This window comes from Poecilia reticulata, chromosome 5, assembly GCF_904066995.2.
Source record: "Poecilia reticulata chromosome 5, P_reticulata-male-v2, whole genome shotgun sequence".
Lineage (NCBI taxonomy): Eukaryota > Metazoa > Chordata > Actinopteri > Cyprinodontiformes > Poeciliidae > Poecilia > Poecilia reticulata.
The window spans coordinates 22,604,381-22,626,725 of record NC_088834.1 but is presented as its reverse complement, the minus strand read 5'-3'; the positions used below and the strand labels follow the sequence as shown (position 1 = coordinate 22,626,725).

General features: G+C 39.2%; 2 protein-coding genes across 5 annotated transcripts; one reads left to right on the top strand and one right to left on the bottom strand.

Moving 5' to 3' along the window:
• Positions 1 to 1,528: 1,528 nt before the first annotated feature.
• On the bottom strand, positions 1,529 to 13,581 carry LOC103464949 (phosphatidate phosphatase LPIN3). Of its 3 annotated transcripts, XM_008409379.3 has the most exons (20): positions 10,024 to 10,421; positions 8,777 to 8,977; positions 8,603 to 8,698; positions 8,264 to 8,502; positions 7,791 to 7,892; positions 7,600 to 7,708; positions 6,786 to 7,500; positions 6,598 to 6,691; positions 6,032 to 6,207; positions 5,845 to 5,938; positions 5,670 to 5,739; positions 5,398 to 5,490; positions 5,162 to 5,211; positions 4,503 to 4,623; positions 4,257 to 4,405; positions 3,823 to 3,909; positions 3,485 to 3,637; positions 3,167 to 3,281; positions 2,821 to 2,924; positions 1,529 to 2,704 (listed from the first exon to the last, which is right to left on the bottom strand). In XM_008409379.3, exons 1-20 carry the CDS (start codon positions 10,087 to 10,089, stop codon positions 2,554 to 2,556), a joined length of 2,985 nt encoding a protein of 994 aa, XP_008407601.1. In that variant the 5' UTR covers positions 10,090 to 10,421; the 3' UTR covers positions 1,529 to 2,553. The 3 variants fall into 3 exon arrangements, with proteins under 3 accessions (XP_008407601.1, XP_008407600.1, XP_008407597.1); XM_008409378.3 differs by lacking the exon at positions 10,024 to 10,421 and adding an exon at positions 13,500 to 13,581 and having other exon boundaries at positions 6,786 to 7,708; XM_008409375.3 differs by having other exon boundaries at positions 6,786 to 7,708; positions 10,024 to 10,431.
• Positions 13,582 to 14,390: 809 nt separating this feature from the next.
• On the top strand, positions 14,391 to 21,942 carry myl9b (myosin, light chain 9b, regulatory). 2 transcript variants are annotated; one of them, XM_008409374.1, is made up of 4 exons: positions 14,391 to 14,409; positions 19,907 to 20,110; positions 20,862 to 21,023; positions 21,139 to 21,942. In XM_008409374.1, exons 2-4 carry the CDS (start codon positions 19,927 to 19,929, stop codon positions 21,312 to 21,314), a joined length of 522 nt encoding a protein of 173 aa, XP_008407596.1. In that variant the 5' UTR covers positions 14,391 to 14,409; positions 19,907 to 19,926; the 3' UTR covers positions 21,315 to 21,942. The 2 variants fall into 2 exon arrangements, with proteins under 2 accessions (XP_008407596.1, XP_008407595.1); XM_008409373.3 differs by lacking the exon at positions 14,391 to 14,409 and adding an exon at positions 15,401 to 15,559.
• The last annotated feature ends 403 nt before the right edge of the window (positions 21,943 to 22,345 follow it).

Genomic DNA, 22,345 nt, shown 5'->3' with positions numbered 1-22,345 from the left:
CACGCGTCTAAAATTACTTCATTTCATATTTGCGCAATCGTATTTATTTAGCCTACCTTTTTTTCCCCTCCGTGTATGCCATTGTCAGCTACTTGTAGTACTTGTATTTTTCCAAGAATGCAGTAAAATGCAAACACAGTGAAGAACTGCATCGACGCTTTTTCGCCCTTAATTTTGGGTAATTTTAAAATGGTTTGTACAAGTTGCACAAAAGATAGTCTTTATTTGTACCTTACTGATGTTTATATCTGATATAGAAATACATGAACATACCTTGCAAATAAGCTAAATATGATTTATCATTTATTAGTTATAACTGGGGCGGTACTCAATTTAAATTTCTGCTTTATTTTTTCTTTTAATTTATTTATTTACATGTACATCTTAGAAAAAATGGCTACCTGGGACTTCTGTTTCCTCTATTTGACTAGACAACTCAAAGCAATGCAACCAAAAACAGTATTTCACTGTGAAGAACTGTCTTCACTTTAAAGATTGCCATAAACTTGTTTTTCCACAAATCTTACCATCATGGTGGTTTTGGGTCTTTGCTGCTATGAAGTGTGATCAGACGAAATGTGAATTGCAAAATTAACAAAAGGAAACAGGAAATATTGAAATAAATCTTTTGTCATGTGTGGTTAACCCACAAGACAAGACACTGTTCCTGTCAATGTTTTATTACATAAAAAACTTTTTTGATTATAAAGTACCCTGGAACGACATGTGTGGTGAGTTGGCACCGTCTAAATAAACAGATTTTATTTCAATTTACATAAACAGACCTTTCCAGGCAAGGATACTGCTGCTTGTAAGATTATATTGAAATCAACCCATACTGAACTCATCAGAAACTTCGGAAAGAAAGGTTCAGGAAACCCCCCCAAAAATGAAACAAGTGCCAGAGAAATCTTCCAGAGTGTTCTACTAACATATCAGTTTACCACCAGTGCAGAGCTTCATCCTTAGACACACCAATGTGTTTTAAAGCAGAGTAGCAATGTGTCACTATTCAAAAATAATAATCAAGTGGTTCAGGGATCAGAACTTTAAATATTAGATATCTAAAATGACCCAGATCTTATTCGTATTGACCCTTTGCATACATTTAGATGTGTTTCTCAGTAAGAGATTGAAACTAATGAAAGTGGTTTATTTTTGGATCAAAACTTTACATTTTTAGGCTCAATAAAAGAAAAGACCCAGATTATATTCATATTCACCCTTCGCATATATTCAGATGTGTTTGCCAACAAGTCATTCAAACTAGTTAAAATGGTTCGTTTTTAACTTTTGTGTCCCATAGAAACGGCTGATACAAAGACCTATCACCAGTAAAGCTGAAACATTTCTGAAACAAAATACGTCTGTTCATCTTAAAACCTTTGACCACAATGGTATTTGCAATAAAAGCATAAAAAAAAAAACAAGGACACTCAGTAATAGGCTCCCCGAAGTACAGCAAGAATACTATCTCCACTTCAAAGTCTAGATTGAAAACATATTATCATCAGCAACAAAAAAAAAACATGTTTATAAGGAGTTTTATTGCAAGTAAAAATATATTTACTCTAAAAGCATAAGTACACAACTACAATGTGCGCAACACAGATTGTTTAAAATTCTTTCACATTTGTTGATTTACAAAATAAAACTACTCAATTTTAGATCAGCTGGACAATAAAATACGCTAAATAATAAATATGTATGACATTACCATTAACAGTTCACAGCCAGAATCCATATCTACAATGCAAGATGTGGATTCTTGCATCTGCAAGAATGTGGATTCTTGCAGATGCTCGTTTGTGTAGTGTACAATTTGTGCCATTACGAACTTGGCATGAAACAATGAAAAAGAAATGTGACCAGCCTAGCATCACAATAATCGGATTCAATGGTCCTTCTGCATGACATAAAATTCTAATGACGCATGACCTTTAGTCTTGGACGAGTTTAAAATATTGCTTTTTGTCCAAAGGATTGTGTTCTCTCCAGTAAAGTGCAAATTCAAAGCTGTAACAGATAATCACAAACTGACTCATAAACTCAATGAGATCAAACAGATCTTATAATTAAGATTAATTTGATATGCATATTTAAGCAGTTTTTGGTTTCTTGGTAGAATGAGCTATAAAACTCCATATGCTATGTAGACCAATGAATTCACACACACACTCACAGATGGTTCAAGTAAGGCAAATTATCACTGAGTCATTCCTACAATTGAGGCATTACTTTGTGTGTTTTTTAAAGTCGAGTTCTGTCATTTTTAATACGATTCATAAGACAATATGTTGAATAGGATTTATAATTATTAAAGCATGTAGTGACAGGAGAAATAACTTGAAAAACTAAAAATGCTCAAGCTATTAATTATTCGGTGGCTTTGACTCGAAATAGTTTAATTGGAATCTATCTGAGTGTAGCATTAAAACTCAACAACTACTTCTTTATGTTCTTATCAAAGGTGGTTGTCCTGGGAAAATCTGAGAATTGATATCTATTTTGCATGTATGTGCAATGGGCTTAGACACAATATTGGAAGTTGGTTTATGTCAGTAAGCTCATGTCCAGTTTGGGCAGAGGCTCCTTCCAGTAAGAGAAGCTACTGTATTCAGGACAGACCAAAATCGCAGCGTTATTTGTCTCGGCAGAGACCACGGGGAAGAAATGCTCGACCAATCCAGTCAAGCGGTTATACCTGCAGAAAAAACACACACATGCAACCAGGAGGTTAGAAATCCGACTAATCTGCATGAACGTATGACGGCAAGTTACAAAAAATCATTTCCATTTAATTGCTTGGTTTTTACTTACGAAGACTTGTTGCCTTTATCCATTTCTTGGGTAAGCTCTCCTTTTGGGTTGACTGTAAATATTTTACTCTCACACACTCCCACCTTCTTATAGGCAAAAACATCCTGCAAACGCATCAGAGATGAGCTTTATTGCAGAGGTTCACATAACTTTAGTCTTATTTCTTTACCAGAAAAACGTTTTAACCAATAAACCTAATATTTTAGCTACCTTTTTTTTTTTTTCGAAATATGCACGAGTGTGTCTACAAAGTGATTAAATGTAAACCACTCAACCATAGCTCCTCCCGTCCTAAGAGGATTGGATATTATGCAAGACTTTGGAGTCAGTCTTCAGTATTGCTTACATTAGTCCTGTTGCCGAAAGCCGCGTAGAAAGGCTGTTTGTGTGATCCGAACAAATCCCTGATGTCACTAAGGCAGGCGATCTTAAAGACCTCTGGCTTCTTCTCAATCACCTCCCTGCAAGAGTTGATGTCAACAGTCATCCATTGTAAAGACAGTTAGATAATAAACTTGCATGCAAAATTTTGTGAAATGTTTTGAAAAAACATGAAAATAACGACTATGGCTACTATTTTAAGAGGGTGTCGATACACTGTTATAAATTTGGTCTCTTGAATGAGGAATACAGACCGTCCTGTGAGGATTTGAGCTACTGTTACCTGTGTAGTGCTGATAAGAGGCTGCTGGGAGCCAGCAGCACAGGGCCTTTAGGAAGAACAGTGCCTTGGTCATTGACCCACTTTAAGTAGTCTTTGGTGATGGTAGCCATGCCGATAGCCCTCGCCGAACAGTACAGGAACTTGTATCCATTTCTGCAAAGAAATGAGCAGCCAAAACGGCGTTTTACAAAATTAATTATTTCATATGATCAAAACTACACAATGTATCATGCATTTTCGATTGTTCAAATAGCAGGATGCACAACAAAAAGACAAGATAATCCCACAGGTTGAGTTCCATTCATGAGTCATCTACAAAGGAACAACATTTCACATACTTGTGTATTTTGTGATAAAGTTTGGCGATTCCCTTGTGTGTCCAGTCTTTTCCAAACTGAGGCAAGATTTGGCCAAGAGCATCAGACCTAGAGGAGACAGAGAGTGGAGCTTATAACAAAATTAAAAATAACTTTTTGTCATTAAAAAAAAAGAACAAAACAGAAAAGGATTACGATAAGGTCGTAAATTCTAAAGGACGTTTTCATTAATATTTGAGGTTAATATCAACACTTGTGTCAGTAGGTGTAGAAACGCATGATGCATGTGCAAAAATGTGATGAAAATGCCACAAAAGTGCCACATTTCATTTATTGCAGAATCAGAGATGTAGGAAGGTGACCCTTACCTAGGGAAACTTAGCTTTCTACAGAATTAAACACACAAAGCAATGTGATGAGGTTTATAGCAAGGAACCGTGTTTAACGTGGCCTACTTGGTGATTGTTCCATCAATGTCCGAAATGATGACCCGGTCGTTCCAGTTCCACAGGTAGATGGCAGCTTCACAGCGACAGGTGCCCTGATATTGCGATGTAACACTGAATACCACTTTATTGGCTCCTTCACGCAGATTTAGACTACCCTGGTGGAAGAAGATCAGAGAGACACACATCATAGCACAAAAAGATCTTATCTAAATATGTTTGATGTTTTCAGGCAAAGAGTCAGGGTTGTCCTACTATCTCCTTGGAAGTGAGACGTAGTGATTTGCGGTACATGTGGCTGAAGGACATGGTTTCTGGAGAAAGACTGGGAGATTTTTGTCGGAGCCCTACAGCGTCAGTGTTATCCAGTGTGGCTCTGGGAAAACAACAAAGGAAAGTCACCGTTTGCCTTCATCCGCCTCTAAAAACGTCTTTTTCACAGTAGCGACTTCGAGTGTGTACCTTGCAAATAAGTTAGCATTTGTAACTGTACAGTGCCTTGAAATTCAAACGCATTTAACATTTACACCACTTTATTCAAACACAATTTTCACGCACTTGTCGTTATGTATATAATTTGGTTGCAAAATTATCCCACTATTAAATTTTCCTTTTTGGATAAAATCTAGATAAAATACATAGTAATGTGAAAAAGTGAAAGAAGTGTGGATGAAATTAGACGACGTCCACACAACACTGAAGATATTTGGGTGTGTGAGCAACTAAAGCAGCCAGTAAAGATTAACATAAACACGCAAGGAATCCTCGTTAGGGTTTCCCTCCACTACCAAAGTCATGCGGTAGTGAAACAGATGTGCAACAGCAGGACTAGCTAGAACAGCACCAGCTGGAACACGGGACGCAAGGTTTCCTGGGGAAGGATTATTTAATCACTTGGTAATGAGGTGACTTACTGGACTGGGGAGGAAACACGTGCCAGCTGCTCCTCCTTTAATTGTTGTTGCTGAAGAGAAAAGAGCAGTCAGCATTCAGCCCCATTATGTCTTACATGAAAAATATTCTCCAACTAGAAAGGACACACCTTTTCATGATTAATCAGTCAGTGCAGGCTGATATATTACATTTCTTCCCATTACCCATCACACAAGCATATATATACTTATATATATATGAGGACCTGAGCAGCTACCTTGTTGTTGTCCATTTCTCTGCGTCTCCATGAGAACCACCAGCGACCAGGTTTTTTGGACATCTTGTCCTTCACCAGCTTCTGTACTGTACTCTTATGTATGAGGCACATAGAAAAAAAATTATCCTTTCTTTTCTGCCACCATTTTTATTGCAAGGGGGTTTTATAAACTTCGCTTAAAATTAAAAAGCACAACAAAGGTGCACTTAATGTTTGAATTTTAAAATAAATTTTTAAGACGTTAGTGGTCGGGTTTCAAAACAATAAAATACCGTCGGTAGGTTCTTTTGGAACGCCGTCACAGACAGGATCATAGGAGCAGCCACTCCCCAGTTGTAATAGCTGCAAAAAAGCGTAAAAGAGCTGATGAGCAACAGCGGAAATAAGGACTTTAGCCTGGAAGCTGATCAACTTTTAAAAACAGTATAATTATTTTTTTCCACTCACTTAGAATTTATGCAGATGACTAGACTTGGATCCTCAATGATTCCTGGGTTGTTGACAAAATCCTGATATGTCACAAGGTGCTCTGTGAACGTTTCTGAAGCAAAATGAAAAACAAACATACAAAAATAGAAATAAATAAATCAAACAGACACCTTCTCCAACCTGACACTGGATCAATCACTCCTACCTTTGGTAATCTGGCTGGTGTCTCCTACTTTCCCACAAAGAGACATGCTGACGTCCATGACGTAAGAATCAGACAGGTAGTCTGAGCCACTGTCCACTGCTCCAATGTCCACTAACTGAGGCGAATGGCTACCTAAGCCCTGTTCAGCAAACTGAGTTAACGCTCCCTCTGCCTCCCTGTGGACAGGCAACAGTGAGTAATTTAGGTTCAGCTTTTGCTATTATTGTTACTGTATCAGAATTACTGGCTTGTTACATAGTTCTAACACTGAAGAGTTAAGATAAGCGTTAAGATATTTCATGCGTTTGCTGTGTCACCCATACAGCTGATGGCAAATTAGAAACATATCTGCTCATAGCTTTATTGTCTTTATTGCAAACAAATTTGCAATAAAGGCCTGAAATAATGGCACATGTTATTTTTTGCCAATATCACTTCAGGTAAAAATGACTCAGGCCATTATTTTAGGAAGGTGACAAATTATTATTTTTCTGTCCAGAAAATATGTAGCAATTCAAGGTTGGAACTTGACAAAAATGAGTCTAGTGTGACAGAAAACATCTTACATTTTGGGGAAATAAAGCTCCGCCACCTCCGGGTCCAGAGTGTTCAGGTCCTCCAGGTAAATATCCGACGAGCCTCCAGGATGAATCCGTTTACCTACGACACAGTCACGCAGCACCGTGAGGAACAAATCCACCTCAAGCTTCTGACTTTAACCTACAGAATGAACTTAATCGCTCAAATGCTTCACTTTTTTTCTCGTCCTGTTCCTCCAGTTTGGAGGATGCTTCGGAGGATTTCGCCACGTCACTCCCGGTGTCCGCGTCGGCAGCTTGTGCTGCAGTCGTCGCTGTGGCTGAGCTTTCGGGTGACTCATCGGTCGCTCTGAGTGTGGTGTTGTCATCTTCTCCACCGGCGCTGGGCACTAATCCTCCGTCAGGAGCAGAATCCGATTTTCTCTGCTCAGATGAGACACTTTCTTGCTGCGGGTCTTTTGGTCCTCCACTATCCTGGCCTGATTCTTGGAGTGTGCATTCTGCCATCTTTTTTGTCAGCTCTTCTGTTTTGCTCAAAGTTCCATTTTCAGAAACTCCTTCAGCTACAGAACTGACTTTTTCAGCGCCTTCTTCGCTTTTGTTGAAACAAATGGCAATATTCTCAGAAGATGACTCTTTTTCCTCCTTCTCTTCCACCGTAAATTCAGAATCTACTTCAGTGGAAGAAACGCACGACATGAAGATGTCGTGGGAGGAATATTCGTCATCAAAGATCTTCAAAGATGAAGAGCGGGCTTGCTTAGCGCTGCTGTTTAAACACACTGAGCCCGCCGTCGGCTGTGGCTTCACGCAGCCGATCACCTCGGAAGGTGTGACCTCGTCGCCAAGGTCAAAGGAGTCCTGTCTCTCAATGGGGAAGAAGTGAGACGTGGCCGTCAGCTCTCCTGGCGCATTCTCTGGGTCACAGGGCTGCGAAAAACAGGACAACCGGGTGTCAGCGGGTTGAACTCCAACCACAGCACAGGTATGGCATAAATGCGCTGCTCTGTCTGTGTTGGTGTGTTTCACCGTGGGAAATCCTCCCCAGTTCCACTGCATTTGGGGCTCAGGCAAATCCGGGGCTTCGTCCAGAAGCTCAGAGTCGATTTTAAGAGAATCCGGCCGACTCAAGAAAACACTGGAAAGACACACAGGGGATTCTCAAAACTGAAGAACAAACAAGAATGTTTGTTCAACGGAAAGTAAAAAGCTTTTCTCACTTCTCTGGGAGCTCTTCGTCTGAACATGGATGAGTGTCTCTGTCCTGTGTGGCCCCCAGTTCTTCAGCTGGCTCCTCAGACATCGAGTAGTACACCGATTTACTAACACGCAAAATGAAAAACATTAAAGCTTTAACAACTTTGTTCGCCTCGATCTGGGATTAAAGTCAGTGTTAAATCCTGGTTCCCCCACACCGAACTCCAATCTTTTTTTACTGAAACTTCAGCTGTATCCCGGCTACAATCGGGTTAAAACTCATCGCCGCAACTTTCCACCAATAAATAAAGAATTATTCAAAACTTCATAATGAGCTGTTGGAGCAGGGTTGTAAAAAGAAAACTTCTAGTCTTTAAGGCAAACATGCAAGCCCCTTCTTAAGTTTGGTCTCAACAATAAATAAAAAATTTTCTAACTTAAATTCGATTACTTTGTTTATTTAAAATAATAACATCTGTACGTTTCACTGTCTGACCTGAACAGAGGTAGTTTAGATGAAGGACTGTCCCGCTGAGCAGCGTCAGAGTCTTTCGTGCTCTGCTCCTCTTTGTCTCTTTCTTCTGACGAGGAGTTGGTTTCGTCCCTCTGCTGAGTATCATAACGCACGTGCCTCCGCCGCCGCTTCTTCTTGCGGGCTACGGACCCCTCAGCGATCACATCCGTCTCCTCGGGGACCTCCAGAGGAATAGGGGAGGTGCACAGATGGGCTGGGACCTAACACAAAGAGAAGTAGAAAAGAAAAAAAAGAAAAACTTTATTTGACGACATGAAAGTGTGATTTAGCTAAAGCAGTCTCTGACGTCGTTCAGCTTACCTCCATGTTTTCTTCTTCTTCCACAAAGAAAGCCTCGCCATTATCTCCGAGCTTCATATGCAGGCTGACCGATTCTCCGTTTACCTCGATGTCGACCTAAAAATCACAACATACGGCTCAACGTTATTTATATTTAGGCAGAGAATAAGGTATGAAAAAAAAAAATGTACTCACAATTTTCTCTTTGGAGCGCAACACGCCGAGCTTCCCGAAGCGGACGTGAAACGGCGAACATTGGTAAGATCCGTCAGGCTGCCGCACCACGATGACATCGATCCCTCCGGTCAGGGTGGCCGGGTTCAGGCCGCGGTACAGCTCCTTCACCGTGACATACACGGTCTCTGCTAGCTGGCCCACAATGTTCATGGTCTGTGACTACAAAAAATAAACGAGAAGAAAAACAAGAAGTGAGAGCTTTTAGGCAGAGCGAGTGCCATGATGAAGCAAGAAATAGTTTTTTGCTCTGCTCTTTGGTAAACGCTTGTGGTCTGTACCTGGTTAGCTGTGTTTCTGTTTGCTTAATCACACAAGTAGAAAAATAAATACCAGCAAGAAAGTTCCAACCTGCAGAGTTCATTCCAAACAGCACAATGTCCTGCAAGCTGGTTTTTCTATTTGTGTAAGCCATATTGACCTTTGCATCAGGTCTTTGACTGTGACTAATGGTCTGAAGGTCAACAAACACGAATTAAGATGCGATCCTGTGAAAAGATGCAATCGTTTGTCTTTGCAAGACAACAGAATCTGCTGACGTATTTTTCTTGGTCCATCAACTTGATTATGTAAAAGGGCTCACTAGGCGGGGTTCTAGTGTACACAAACACATGGGTCGGTTTAAAAGACGTGAAGACAACATGTTGGTGAAATTCAGAAATAATTGTCGTTACATTGGCTTTTCTCACCAAACAAGCCAAACGAATCCAACTGTTACCAGCTTCAAAAAGAAAAACTTGACTTTTGACCTTGAAGGTGGACAGTCCACTTTCAAGTGACAGTCCATTGCTAGACTGTCAAGTTAGCTTTCAAGCTATTTAAAACCAAGCATGAAATTAGGCTTCCTAGATGCAATAATTTCTAGGGGGTATCTAAACTCTTGATCATAAAAAGTAACTCCTGAGTGGAGCATTTTCTCTAATGGAAAATTCTAGCAGATTTTTGGAAATCACATAGTTAAAATAATGATCTACACATGAAGATGACTGATTTAGTCATTCTTGGCAAGCTAATAGCCAATACAAAATACTAATCATCAGAATGATTTCCTATGCTTTTTTTAATTATTTTTTTTAATACAGCATTCTTGTCTTACTGTTTTTACTTCTTGTAGGCTTTAAAGAGAATTCTAATAGCTGAAACAGTACTTACAAAAAACAAGAGATTATTTCCACTAATCTGGAGCAGATCCTGAGTCTAAGTCTTACCCAGAGAGAAGGATGCAGATGTTCCCTCCCAATCCAGCCAGGTTGCCCTGACCGCCTCTCCGCCATCAGCTTTTCCACGTTATGAACTCACAAACTGTCTCAGGTAATGTTGCCACCATGTTCATCTGAGGATCCTCAGAACCATGTTTCTCATTCTGCTCCACTGCCTCACAAAGCTGATGACGCTCAGCGTGTCTCTGTGAATGTCGGCCTACATACTGGCAGGTCGGACACCTTAGAGACAAAGTTCTGAAAGTCCGCAGAGCTGAGCTAAACTGGATCATAAGAGACGACAACGCTCTACTCCTCTCTGGTCTGTGGTAAAAATACATATATACAGTGATCTATGAGAGAGTCCTAGTATATTCATACACACACACACACACTCTGATGCTTCCTCTATCTCACATAACACACACACACACACCTCACATGACAGCTAGACCAGCAGTTTCTGAAAGCCTCTGATGAGCTTTTCAAACACGCTCACACACATTCTGGTCGCAACCACAGCTCTCTGGGCCGTCACAGACCAGGGGGACTCTGCAGCAGATATGCTGTCTCACAGAAAGAGTTTCGCATTAGGATGGATATCCCTGCCCAAGCTGCCTAGAGACGTCGACAGAAAGGTAGGCCTCTGAGGAAAACAGCAGCAGATTAGGAGATGATGAGGCCGTACACACAACCGCAACTCTGGCCGATCATGTGGCTGTGCAACAGAAAAACAACTACATGTTTAGCTCACCGCCTCATTCGTCAGAAATAACTTAAAGTGATAGTTGATTGTTATAACCTGGTCAGCTGTGGTGCACTGTGAAACCAATAAAAGAAATCCCCCTGCAGCGTGAACAAGAGAGGAAACAGTCGCAGTTATAAATCCAATATTGCGTTCGTATGATTCTGTCGGGAATTTTCCAGAAGGCGCGTTTGCTTGAGCTTTTTATTCACTTCTCAGAGGCAATCAGCTGGATATTGTATTGTAAAGCTGCATCTATCGATCACTGTTTTACACTTCTTATTGACCGATTTACAGAGTCTTGAAAATGTATATATTTTTTTTTAGCATTTAGTCAAATTACAACCAAAATCTTCATTCTATTTTACTGGGATTTTATGTAACAGACCAACATAAAGTACAGCATAACAATAAACTGAAAGGAAAATTATGCACGGTTTTCAAAGAATTGTCAAATCAAAACAACTTTTTTTTTTTTTTTTAAGGTTTTTTTGGCTCTAGTTGCCTTTATTTGATAGTTAGTTGACAGGAAAGTGGGTAACGATAGAGGGGGGAAGACATGCAGCAAAGGTCGTCAAGGCTGGGAATCGAACCTGCGACAGCCGCGTTGAGGACTGAGGCCTCCATATGTGGGTTGTGCTTAACCCCTGCGCCACCACAGCACATCCCAACAACTTCTAAAAAGTAAAAAAAAAATTCAATGCAACCGTTTGCTTTCAAAAGTCAATAAGTAAAGTTGAGTTCGAAATAGAATGCGTAGTTTAATCTCAATATAAATGCAGCTTGTCAGTGAAGGCCTCAGAGGGTTGTTAGTGAACAAACAGCATCATGACCAAGGAGCGCCTTGGTTGAAACATTGTTGAAATGTTTCTAGGGTACGAGTCATTTATTGTTCATTCATTGTTCATTCATGTTCACTTTAGGAGGAAAGTCTCAACATTGTCTTGTGTTTTTACAAATGAACTACTTGGTTTAGTTTAAGAAAACAAAAACATAATCACTGTCGATTAGAATAAGACAGTCATTGTTTCAACATAAAGTATCAACATTTTTGGGGATTATTGCATGATGCAATACATTACGGAGCATTAAAACACAGATTTTATGACAATTTTCAGAAAAGAAAAATCTCCAAAAAGTGTGGCAAAAGCAACACAGATGTTGCTTGGCGGGCCTTTTGCATTCCACAAAAACATTTATAACTATTAGCAGCTAAAAATTTGTCTTTCAAAAACATTAATCTCTGTAGTTTAAACACAAAATTCTCCAGACAGACACAAAATTGTTGAATATTTTGAGAACTCACAAAACAAATTAAACAAAGGGTTGTGAACTAAGAACAAGCACCGGTGGCTACTTATTGTATTTACTTCTGAAATTAGAGCGCAGACCTGGAAATATCCTCAAGTCTGTGGATGTCGGAAAACCACAGGGATATGTAAATTGCCGTCCTAAGAGAGAAGCTAACCACTACCACCGACAATTTTCCTATTTGCATTTACCGTCCAATTTCTGGTTGGGCAGTACTCTGAGTGTGTGAACGTTTTAATGATGTACAAAACGTCTGTAGTGAACATTTCTATTACCATAGCAACTAGTACATTTTTTGCCTAATGGTAGACAGGTTGGAAAAAAAATCCCCATGGCTCCAACAATAAACAACAAATATCAAGGAAGATTTCTAAATGTTGGATAAACATGTACAAAAACTTTTATTCCCACATTAAACTGTATTACTCGATCACCTAGAAAGACACCATGAACGTTTTCTTTCATTGACTGCTGAATTGTGAACTAGTGCACTTGGGGTCAGATGCTTTACAATCCAGGTATTACTTTAGACTTAAGGATTGTGGGTGCCATGTTAGAGGTAGTAATATAACAACGAAAAAAACTTATTACACCATAATTATCCAATATCCAGAAAAGCCTAATGTTTTAAGATAAGATTTACTATCCTCATACAACCTTAAATTAAAAACTCGAGTTTCCCACTTATTGGATTATCCAACTTCTTTTTCTCCTCCCCCAGAGAAACTATTATGTATTAAATCAATGACTCAATCTTATTCAAACTTGATTCAATTAAGTTCAAATTTAAAAATACTTTAGTGAATCCGCACAAAATGTAAATAATTTAATCAATAAATTTAATTTAGAGGCTACTACTATTTCAATTAACAACATATATACATTTCAAAAAATATAACATAACTAAAAAAAAAATAAAATAAAACAGACGCTTTCCCATTAGACGACAAAATGGGTAACTTTAAAGGTCACCACATACTTTATCTGAAGCCGAACGTCAAACGAAAGGGACTTTGGATGAAGTTTGTGGGAGCCTTAAGATAAGGATGCAACAGAAAACTTAGCTTCCGCGACTATGCTACATGTCTTACACAGGCACTGAGTAACTTAACTACTTAACTCCATTCATTCAAAGCCTACAGAAAAATAAAAACAATACGTTCCCTTCAACGAAGAGCTCCACTTCCCCCCTGAACTTCATTCAGTTCACTTCGATAAAAACAGAATTCCGGTAGAGATGAATCACCTCCATTTACTACTTTTATGAAAAAACTTGGGAGAGCGCGGTAGAGAGAACAGCAAAACTTTACAAACTGACAAAAACTACTACAGCTCACTCGGCTGTAGCACTCCACGTGTTTTACATTTGCTACACTTTTCATACAACACCTTTCATCGGCGTTAAAAGATGAGATAAAAGACAACTCACCTTTCGGGCTTCTCCTCACTCTGACACAACGACCATCTTCCAACTGTACAACGCATGCGCGTTCTAAAGTCAACCACTTCAGTAAACCAATCAGAAACTCGAGGGTTAAAACGGTTCCGCCTTTTAATGGAAATAGTAAACAATACGTGAAACAAGGTCTAACACACATCAAGAAACCTCTTCAGCTATTACAAAAGACAAATAATACAAATAATCTTCATTGTTTTTGCATTTCCTTTCATCTTTCTGTTTTACTTAAATATTCCATTTGCCTTTGCCTGTCAGTCGATGTCTAAGATCATCAGACAAATTCCAATATCACAACCTACCCTCTTTAATTAGATAGGTAGAGGATGTGAAAATAGAATTGCCACTTTACATAATCATGCCACCTGTGATTAAGCACATGTTCTTTTGTTTCATATCACTAAATATCATATCACCTGTTTGACAAACATTAGGAGGGCTAAAAGATCAGAGAAGCCTAAAGACCACACCTAATCTGAAGATATTCAATAACAGATAAGTAAGAAAGTAATTGTTTCTATCAGCCTAGAAAGGATTACCCATTTATAACGCTTTGGGGTGCAGTGAACCAAATGAAACTCATAATACACAAATAAAGAAAACTTACACATTGTGATCATTCAAATTGTTGCAATTGTTCTCACCAACTAGTTATGAGTTATTTGGGGGGCAATTACTTAAAATAGGGCCAGGGTATGAAATTATTACCTCTTGTCATTTTAATTTAATATTAATCTGTTTGACCGTCTGGAACATTGAAGTACAGGGGAGTGAAAAGGTCAATACACCTTTTGATTGACCTTTTGATTCAATCAATTGAACTGTGATTCAATCAAAAGATCAATCAAGGTGTATTGACCTTGGCCTTCAGCTTGAAGCCAAGGTCAATACACCTAAAAAAGCGTCAAATCTATTGTCGCAGTGCTTTATCTTTTATTTAATTTTTCTTTCAGTGTAATACGATCACCATACCATGGTTTAATGAATTTGAATTTGAAGTCTACTGTAGCCCAGTAGATGGCGACACTGCACCGCAGGTGAACATCATTTTAACTGGCACGCGGTAGACCTTGGACTATCCCCCTTTTGTCGATTCTAATTCTAATGCAGTCTAATTCTGTATTTATAAATAAAAAATATTGTAATTTAGATGATATTCTATTAAAATATAAAACCGATGATTATTGCTGAGTTAACAACAGATATAAAAAGGGAAGGTAACAACGATTTCTTATTAGTTATACACTTAAGTCACACTGTCATATACAAGTAAATGTTCATGTTTTAGGTAACTGTATTTTATTTTTCTTAAAAAAAACACACACACACATAAAATAAACCGTGCAAAATAAAGACCTGTGAAAGAAAACTGCGTCTTAAATTATTCTGCCCAAACAATGAGGGGAAGATCTTAGATTTTACAAAGAGCTGAAAAGAGTCAGAGGGACATAAGATTAAATCAGATACTTTATTAATATTGTGAAGAAAGTTACCATAGTTTTATTAGGAGAGAATTCCTGGAAGTGAAAACAGAAATTGTCCATGACAGGTGTTCATTTTAAATTCTGCCCCCCCCCCCCCGAGTTATGCAGCCTCGCTGCCTATTTAAGGGCACTATTGTTCCAGCAGAAACTCGGTCTGCATTTCCTCACTGCTCCCTCTCTCCCTTAATATGTTTCCACCAAATGTTTAGACTCCTTTCTCTAAATAAGGCAGCCTTATCGTAGTTCCTGTCATTTCATCTTTGCCTTTTCGCCAAACATCCCAAAGAGCGACCGCGGCAGCAGCGAGGCTGTAGCTTTTGCATTCCTTTGCCTTGTATGGACAAATGGTCTGGGCCTGGTTCGTCTCCCTACGGGACACACTGCTATTTCCATTGGTCTGAGCAGGAAAAGGAGGCGGGGCCTAACCAGGGGAGTTTGATTGTTTGAGCAAACTTTTCAGCAGGACCGCTTGCCTCCTTTCCCTCTGCGGTGACGGATACGGGCAAAAGGAGTTGAAAAGACTCTCTTCATTTTCAGCTTGAAGCCAAGGTGAGAATGAAAGCTGGCTGTAACTCTTTAAGAGCGTCAAGAATCTCTTTTTGCTTTTATTTGAGGTGGTTTGGTGAGGTAAAATCTCAGGAGTCGGAGCTGAGGAGAGAACAGTTACAGTGATCTTCCTAAGTGAATATTTGTGGGGATTTCCTTCAGTGAAAGGAGACTAATGGGGTTCACCTTGTGCCAGATGAACTGTGAGCATGTACGGTTATGTTCATTCCCACCACAGAGGAACTTCTGAATGCAGCTGACCCATTTCTTACGTTCACCTGAGATGCCCTCTCTTGTTGGACTCGTCACTCTGTTTGTTCTTGGTATGTGTGACCGTTGGTCTCTTGAGTTTTCACACTTTCAGCACCGGCTGACCTTCATGACTCAAAGTTGGTGAGATGGAGTGAGACAGCGACTGTTCCTATTGGTTCTAAGGACAGGGGAGCTTTGTCTTGGCCCACTCTGAATAAAAGGATGAAAGAAATCAGTGATGGACAGAGAACAAACGTTTCTGTCAGTACAAATCAAGCCGAGGTTATTTGTGTTGTTCTTGCCACAATTCATTGCTGATTTTAAGCATTAATTCTTATTCTTGAAGGTAAAGTTCATGCGCTGAAGACTTGATTATGTATCAGGCTTAAAATGTCTAAAATTTATGATGTCAGCTACAGGCCTTAAAAAAAAAAAAGAGTCTTGAATCCAAACCTTCATATTATGTTTATTATTTCAGTCCTTCTGAAATCGGTTCGCTGTATTTTTATGCAATTAAAATAAAGGTATCTTTCTACACCATGCACTTTTAGTCTTTAGTAAGTATATCTCTAACAAGATATGTCTTCAAAGCAAGGATTTCATTACGTTAATCTTATGAACACTGCATTCCAAAGTTGAAAATAATAAAAAAAACATCAACAAAATCAATTATAAGTTAATGTCATTAATATTTTGTGGTTCATGTAGCTCTTAAAATGAATTTAAAGCATTGTAGAGGGCATTATAAAGGACCTTAACTAAATTGCTACAAGCTTTTCAGGCAAAGTTGGATTTAGGAGGATGTGGGCTCCTGAACTAAAGTCAGTTTTGGTGCTTTACTTGAGTTTTTCTTTTTTCAGGCATTGCAATAGATTAAAAGGGAACACATCAACATCATTTGTAGGCCAAGTATATAAGAAGCTGTCTTTGTATATGTGCTTTCTAAAAAGAAATGACCCCCCCCACCCCCCCTGCAAGTGTTTTAAATGTCAGGCCTGAATGTAGAGAGGTAACATCACTGAAAGGAAGGGTAGAGGCTAGGACCTTGAAATAAAGGCTCTTATGTCTGATGTACTTGTATTTGCACCAGATAAAAACTGGGTGTTGTGCGTCTTCCGAAAAGAATGAAGGGAAAAGCGCTAAACGAATGGAGGAACTCCTTGCTTCCTGAAATGTCGTATTGCCTCTTCGTGGTAGTTTTGTTTCCAGCTTCCTGTGAGGTTGGGAATGGAAGGGCCTGCGGCCAAAAGTGCACACCTTTTGGCGTTTTGTTTTTAATTAGCTGGGACACAAAGGGAGCCAAGTGTTGGGTGAAGTCAGTGAAGACTGTAGAATAACCTGCTAGAATTTAACCCGTAAAATCGATGAAGAAATCTGCTTATGTTTTATTTTTGGTAAACTTTAAACAGCAAGAGTAGAATAAACACGTTTATTGAATCACATGTTTAAAATGTGATTCAACACATTTTAAAAATGTACTTGACAAATTCTCCTAAGTTTTAGGAGAATGTGTAATCCAACAATTTTTTTCTTTGTTTCACTCGGGTTGGCTTATTCAAACAGACAAGACAACCAGAGGCGATATTTGTAATTCATTAACTAACATATGATACTAAATAGTTGATCCAGTTCCAAAAATTCCCAGTGTAGAAAGCAGTTTAATGCCTGTGCTAGATTCTTGGTGGTTGAATCACAACTAGCAAGTACATTCACAGTTTCTTTCATTACGTCATCTGGTTTGTTCTCCATTTAAAAAAAAAAAAAAGTGAAATTAACAGCAAAACATTCCTAAAATTGTAACAAACTTTTGAAACATGCTAATAAGGTGGTTTACAAACCATTTTCTTAATGACCACGTTGAAGGTGTGCAATTTACAAATGATCACCACCTCAGACTGCTGTTGCTAAATTGGCTTAACCTGGATAGAAACATCTTCTACTCCATAAATTTTATGGCAATGCTTGACTTTTTATTAAGTTGACATCTTCATTTATAATATCATCCCCATCACTCTCTGCTGCACACAACACGCCATGTATAATAATACCAGTCGGCTGAACCAATTATTTTGTTATAATCTGACCAAAACTTTTAGATTGGGTTTGTTACCAAAAAAAAAGTGACTATTGTTGCTTGAATTTACTTGTAATTGAGCACTGCATCTTCAAATAAGTGTGAAACAAGCAAAAAAAAAAATAGTTACCACTATAATAGAATGATACTGTGAAACTGTTTTTTTTTTATAGTGCACGTGTTTGTGAACTGCCCTACAGTAAAGGTTCCTCATTTTGTTTTTAATTTATATGGAGGAAATGCAAACATGGAGATCCATAATGTCTTCATGTAAACTTTAGATCACAACTGAGTTGTCCATTAAGATCATAAACTGAGCTGACACGACACATTTGCATTGGCTATAAAAGTATGAACGAGGTACAGTTGCACTAATTTGTATAAATAAAAATGACTTGTAGGACATGCATCTGCAACCCGGATAAAAAGCAGAGAAACCCCTTTTACCTGCTGCTCTTTTTTTTTTTTTTTTTCTTGTCTTGGCTGACCTGCACAGTAATTCGGCTTTGCTCTGCTCTATTAAATACAAAGACACTGTCACACATAAGGACCAGGGAGATGAAAGATGTGGTGAAAACGGGTCAACAAAACTGTGGCAGCACAACTGTATTAAACCATCAAAGGGTTAGAAATGGCTTTTTGAGAGCATTCATCTCCACCCTTCCTTGCTTTTTGGGCAATTTTGACTACTGTACACCTAAAAGCCCCAGAGAGCTGCAGGGTTTGAGATGCTCAGACGTAGTCGTCTAGACGTCACGATTTGGCTCTTTTCAAACTCGCTGAAACCACTAGGATTGCCCATTGTCTCTGCTTCTACCACATCAACATCGAGGAGAAAATGTTCGCTTGTTGTCCAATGTATCCCTCCAAATAACTGGTGTAATGGTTTCAAATTAAAAGGATCAGCATTATTCACTTTATATGGTAGTCGTCATAATGTGTCCATACACTTCAGTTAGGCACAACCTTTAATAAAAACATTAAGTAGACATGCAGCAGTTAAAATTCACCTTAGATTGTTTCGTAGGACAGAGTGACGGTGACTTTGCTAAACAAAAAAACAACTTACATGTACCTGAGTTACATTTATTATTGGTAGCATACATTAGTAATCCCTCTGCCTGATGTTAATTAGAGATTAAAGCAACATAATGAGCATAATCAAAAACTAAATGTACAACTATCCACTTTGGGATAGAACAAGTTGAGCATTAATTCATTTGTGTGAAATAATGTGAAATAATAGTCAAACAGTAAGCTTGTGAAATCCTTTTCTAATCAGCATTAAATGGATGTCTTGGTAATTGTCGAAGAGTGTAGAGTGGCTGAAGAGTGACATCAGGCTTCAGAGACATGATGCAAACCACAGATTTAGCTCTAGGCATAATATATTTTTAATAAGACTGAAAAATCTTGCAGGCTTCAGTTTGTTCCATATAAAGTAAATATTATAAAGACTACTTATCAGAGTTTGAGATAACATGTTTTAAAAAAAACAAAAAACTTTTACAATAAAGACACTTGCATTACATCATTTCTGTGCTTATCTAGACATGATGTCATTCTTCTGTGTGAATAATTGGCCTTATTTACCTTCCTGCACAAACCAGCCTTACCCCTGTGTCCTCCATCAGCCATTTACCCCGAGGGTCACACATGTGCACACACACACACACACACACACACACACACACACACACACACACAAAAACGAATTCTAAATCCTTGTAGACCCGAGCATGAGTGACGGGTCTAATTCTGGAACTATCTGAGGTGTGTGCTGCAGTGACATGTCATTTTCACACCAATCAAAGTGCCTGCCGTTTCACCGACAATGGGATTCTCTCTCTCTATAGAGGAAGTGAGGTGGAAAAGATTCGCCCGCAAGTGCAAACTGAACCTATGGAAGATTTGGTGCTAAATGCACACTATATAAACCAGCTTAGTTTGTGCATTCACACGAAGCTGTGTTTGTTAGCGAAGCTTTGTCTAACCCACCTTTGTCTGACGTGATCTCTGCACAGGTCCAGACCGAGCCGTCGCCATGTCTAGCAAACGTGCCAAGGGAAAGACCACCAAGAAGCGGCCACAGAGGGCCACCTCCAATGTCTTTGCCATGTTTGACCAGTCCCAGATCCAGGAGTTCAAAGAGGCGTTCAACATGATCGACCAGAACAGGGACGGTTTCATCGACAAGGAGGATCTGCATGACATGCTGGCCTCTTTGGGTAAAGAAAGACAAAAAAATAAAATTCTGGCTTTTTTTTGGGTCACTATTTGGTGGCTAAAACAAAATGGGAGAAAAACATATAATAAAGTAAAATAAATGTTTCACAGATGTGGTGCATTTATGGGGTTCAACTTAAGTCGGAATCCTTATTCTCAATATTTCTCACCCACCAAATATTGCTGCATATGAGGCAAATGTAAGCGTCTGTACAACGCTTCGCAAAAGCATTAATAGCTCTTTAAGTTATTAAGAGTACAACCAAGAACTCGAGTGTATTACTTGGATTTTGTGAGTTCAACCCACAAAAAGTACTGCATAGTTGTTATGTGGAAGGATGTGCATGGTTTTTGAAATTCTTTATAAATGATAAAATAAGGAGCACAGCAGATGGGGGCCAGGTCAGCCCCCCTGAGTCCAGCATCATCAGGGTGAAATACAGTGGGGGCAGCATCATCACTCCAAGACACTTGAACTTTGCAGGAGCTTCATCATCGAGTCCGACTCAAATCTGAACAATTTTGCAAAGATTTCAGTCTCCAGAGCTGGAAGTGACGTACATTAAAAGACTTTCAGTTGTCATTGCGAATACAAAAGCAGCCGCAGATTTCCACTTTACAATTTTGCATTGGTATTTCACAAAAAATCCCAATACACATACAAATTTAAGGTCGTAAAGATACGAAGTAAAAAAGGGGTATGAATAGTTTAAAGAGGCATTGAATGTAATTAACCGCGTGGCTGCTTCACAGGCAAGAACCCGTCGGATGAATACCTTGAGGGAATGATGAACGAGGCTCCGGGGCCCATTAACTTCACCATGTTCCTCACAATGTTTGGCGAGCGGCTCAACGGGACGGACCCCGAGGACGTCATCCGCAACGCCTTCGCCTGCTTCGACGAGGAGGGATCTGGTGAGTCCGCATGTAAACAAAGGTCCCACGTCGCGTAGAGAAGAGCCGTAGATGCCGTATTCAGTGTGCAGCGCTGTATTTATTTACTCAGTGTGGATGCCGTCTGCTCAATTAGGGTTTATCCACGAGGACCACTTGAGAGAGCTGCTGACCACCATGGGCGATCGCTTCACAGATGAAGAGGTGGACGAGCTGTTCCGCGAGGCGCCAATCGACAAGAAGGGCAACTTCAACTACGCGGAGTTCACTCGCATCCTCAAACACGGCGCAAAGGACAAGGACGATGAATAGAGGGGAAAACGGCTGCTCCTGGCTCCCGCTCACATGCTGCACCACAGATTCTCACCGATCCCTCCCCCTTACAGTGTATATTAGAAGTAAATAAAATCGGAATCACTATATAAATGTCCTTAAATTGTATTGTACATTTGATGGCGAACGTGTCGATCGAGGATTTAATCTAAGGATCCACAGATCTTGTTCTGCGATACACTTCCTGCAGCTCAAACTACATTAACTGCACTTTGACTGGTATTTATAGGCAACTTAGTAAGATTTTTGTGATGCATTGCACACCGCTGTGTTTGTTTATATGTGCTGTAGGGACTTTCGGCTTCAGTGCTACACAGCAATGACTACCCCTTCCTGCCTGCCTTATAACTACCACAGAAGCTTAAGCACTGCCACGTGGCCCCTTTGTCTGTTGTCTTTGTATTCTTATAGGGTTGCAAAAAGTGTTTATTTGATTTTGACAATCAAGCAGTGAGAATGGCAAAGCGGACGGTTGAGGCTGATGCTTTGCTTCATCAGCTGGTTGTATTGGTTGAAGGATCAGGTATGTTTGCTGTAGAAGGATCTCTGTCATGAATCTGCTCAGGCTAATAAAGTATACTACAGCTCCTGTAGTAAATGGACCATGTCTGTGGCAAATGAATGCGTCTACTCATTTAAACTAGCTTTTTTTTTTGGACTCATTAAATGCTTAATACTTTGTAGAATTTAAAAATGAAAGTGTTTATTGGATTCTCTGCCACAATGTCTTTTTTTTACTAAGTTCAATATTGACAATTTAAATTGAAAAATGCTTTTTGGTATCTTAAGTGATGTTGTGCCATTTAAGATGATTTAGCTCAAATTCAGACTCTAAACTTCTAGCAAAGTGCAGTCATGGTCTTGTCCATATATATATACTACCAAAGAGGGAATAGAAGAGGTACAGAATTAGATACAGCACATTTTAGAAGAACTCAAAATCTTTAAGAGTTGAAGGCCTCAGAATAATGGTGTTGCACTTAAAGGGCGTGACTGCATCATTTTTAAAT

Excerpts from the sequence above, each read along its gene's own strand:
- myl9b (XM_008409374.1), top strand. The coding sequence starts at position 19,927 with ATGTCTAGCAAACGTGCCAAGGGAAAGACCACCAAGAAGCGGCCACAG. Across the intron at positions 20,111-20,861 it reads TGACATGCTGGCCTCTTTGG|GCAAGAACCCGTCGGATGAA; the intron begins GTAAAGAAAGAC and ends GCTGCTTCACAG. Across the intron at positions 21,024-21,138 it reads CTTCGACGAGGAGGGATCTG|GGTTTATCCACGAGGACCAC; the intron begins GTGAGTCCGCAT and ends CTGCTCAATTAG.
- LOC103464949 (XM_008409375.3), bottom strand. The coding sequence starts at position 10,089 with ATGGCGGAGAGGCGGTCAGGGCAACCTGGCTGGATTGGGAGGGAACAT. Across the intron at positions 8,978-10,023 it reads ATCTGCATCCTTCTCTCTGG|TCACAGACCATGAACATTGT; the intron begins GTAAGACTTAGA and ends TATTTTTTGTAG. Across the intron at positions 6,692-6,785 it reads GGAACAGGACGAGAAAAAAA|GTAAACGGATTCATCCTGGA; the intron begins GTGAAGCATTTG and ends ACTGTGTCGTAG.